Here is a 504-nt window from a genome sequence, read left to right as displayed (position 1 = left end):
CCTCCCTCCCTCCCTCCCTCCCAGGTCCACTACACTGTTGACGTTCCCCCCTCCTCCTGGCCTTACTCCTCCGGTTTCATCACTGCCGAAATGCTTCGCAAGCACCTTCCCTCCCCTTCCCCCCATCTGGGAGTCCTCATCTGCGGTCCCCCCCCTATGGTCACTCGGGCTGTCAAGCCCAACCTGCTCGAGCTCGGTTTTACAGAGGAGCAATTTTTTGAATTTTGAGGGAAGAAAGGCTTGGGCTTTTTGGGACGCTTGTGCGCGTGCGTGAGAGACGTGTACTGTACAATATACAAACTATATAAACTCTATATGCCTAGGATAAAGGTGGAAGTGTTGTGTGTGTGCGCAGATTGATGGAGGGCGCTGGGGAGTGAAGATGCGGATATCTATAAAGGCGGGGGGGGGCACATGCTGGCGCCATGGTGTGGCACTATCTTGTAACGAGCCTGGGGCGCGAAGTGGACAATAGGGGCGTGCCTGGGAGGAGGGAGGGAGGGA

General features: G+C 56.3%; 1 protein-coding gene across 1 annotated transcript in view; it reads left to right on the top strand.

Moving 5' to 3' along the window:
* The window catches only part of NIRB (NAD(P)H nitrate reductase), a gene marked incomplete at both ends in the record, with an annotated part of 2967 nt that overhangs the window by 1765 nt on the left and 698 nt on the right, over positions 1-504 (top strand). Inside the window, 2 exons of the mRNA XM_005854584.1 lie at positions 1-196; positions 476-504. The exon at positions 1-196 is cut by the window's left edge and continues 438 nt beyond it; the exon at positions 476-504 is cut by the window's right edge and continues 226 nt beyond it. Of these exons, the coding sequence (XP_005854646.1) occupies positions 1-196; positions 476-504 (225 nt within the window). The remainder of the gene's footprint in view (positions 197-475) is intronic.

The sequence above is a fragment of the Nannochloropsis gaditana genome, assembly GCF_000240725.1.
Source record: "Nannochloropsis gaditana CCMP526 unplaced genomic scaffold scaffold454, whole genome shotgun sequence".
Taxonomy (NCBI): domain Eukaryota; class Eustigmatophyceae; order Eustigmatales; family Monodopsidaceae; genus Microchloropsis; species Microchloropsis gaditana.
Note: the sequence above shows the minus strand (reverse complement) of the source record. Positions and strands in the feature narration are given on the sequence as shown.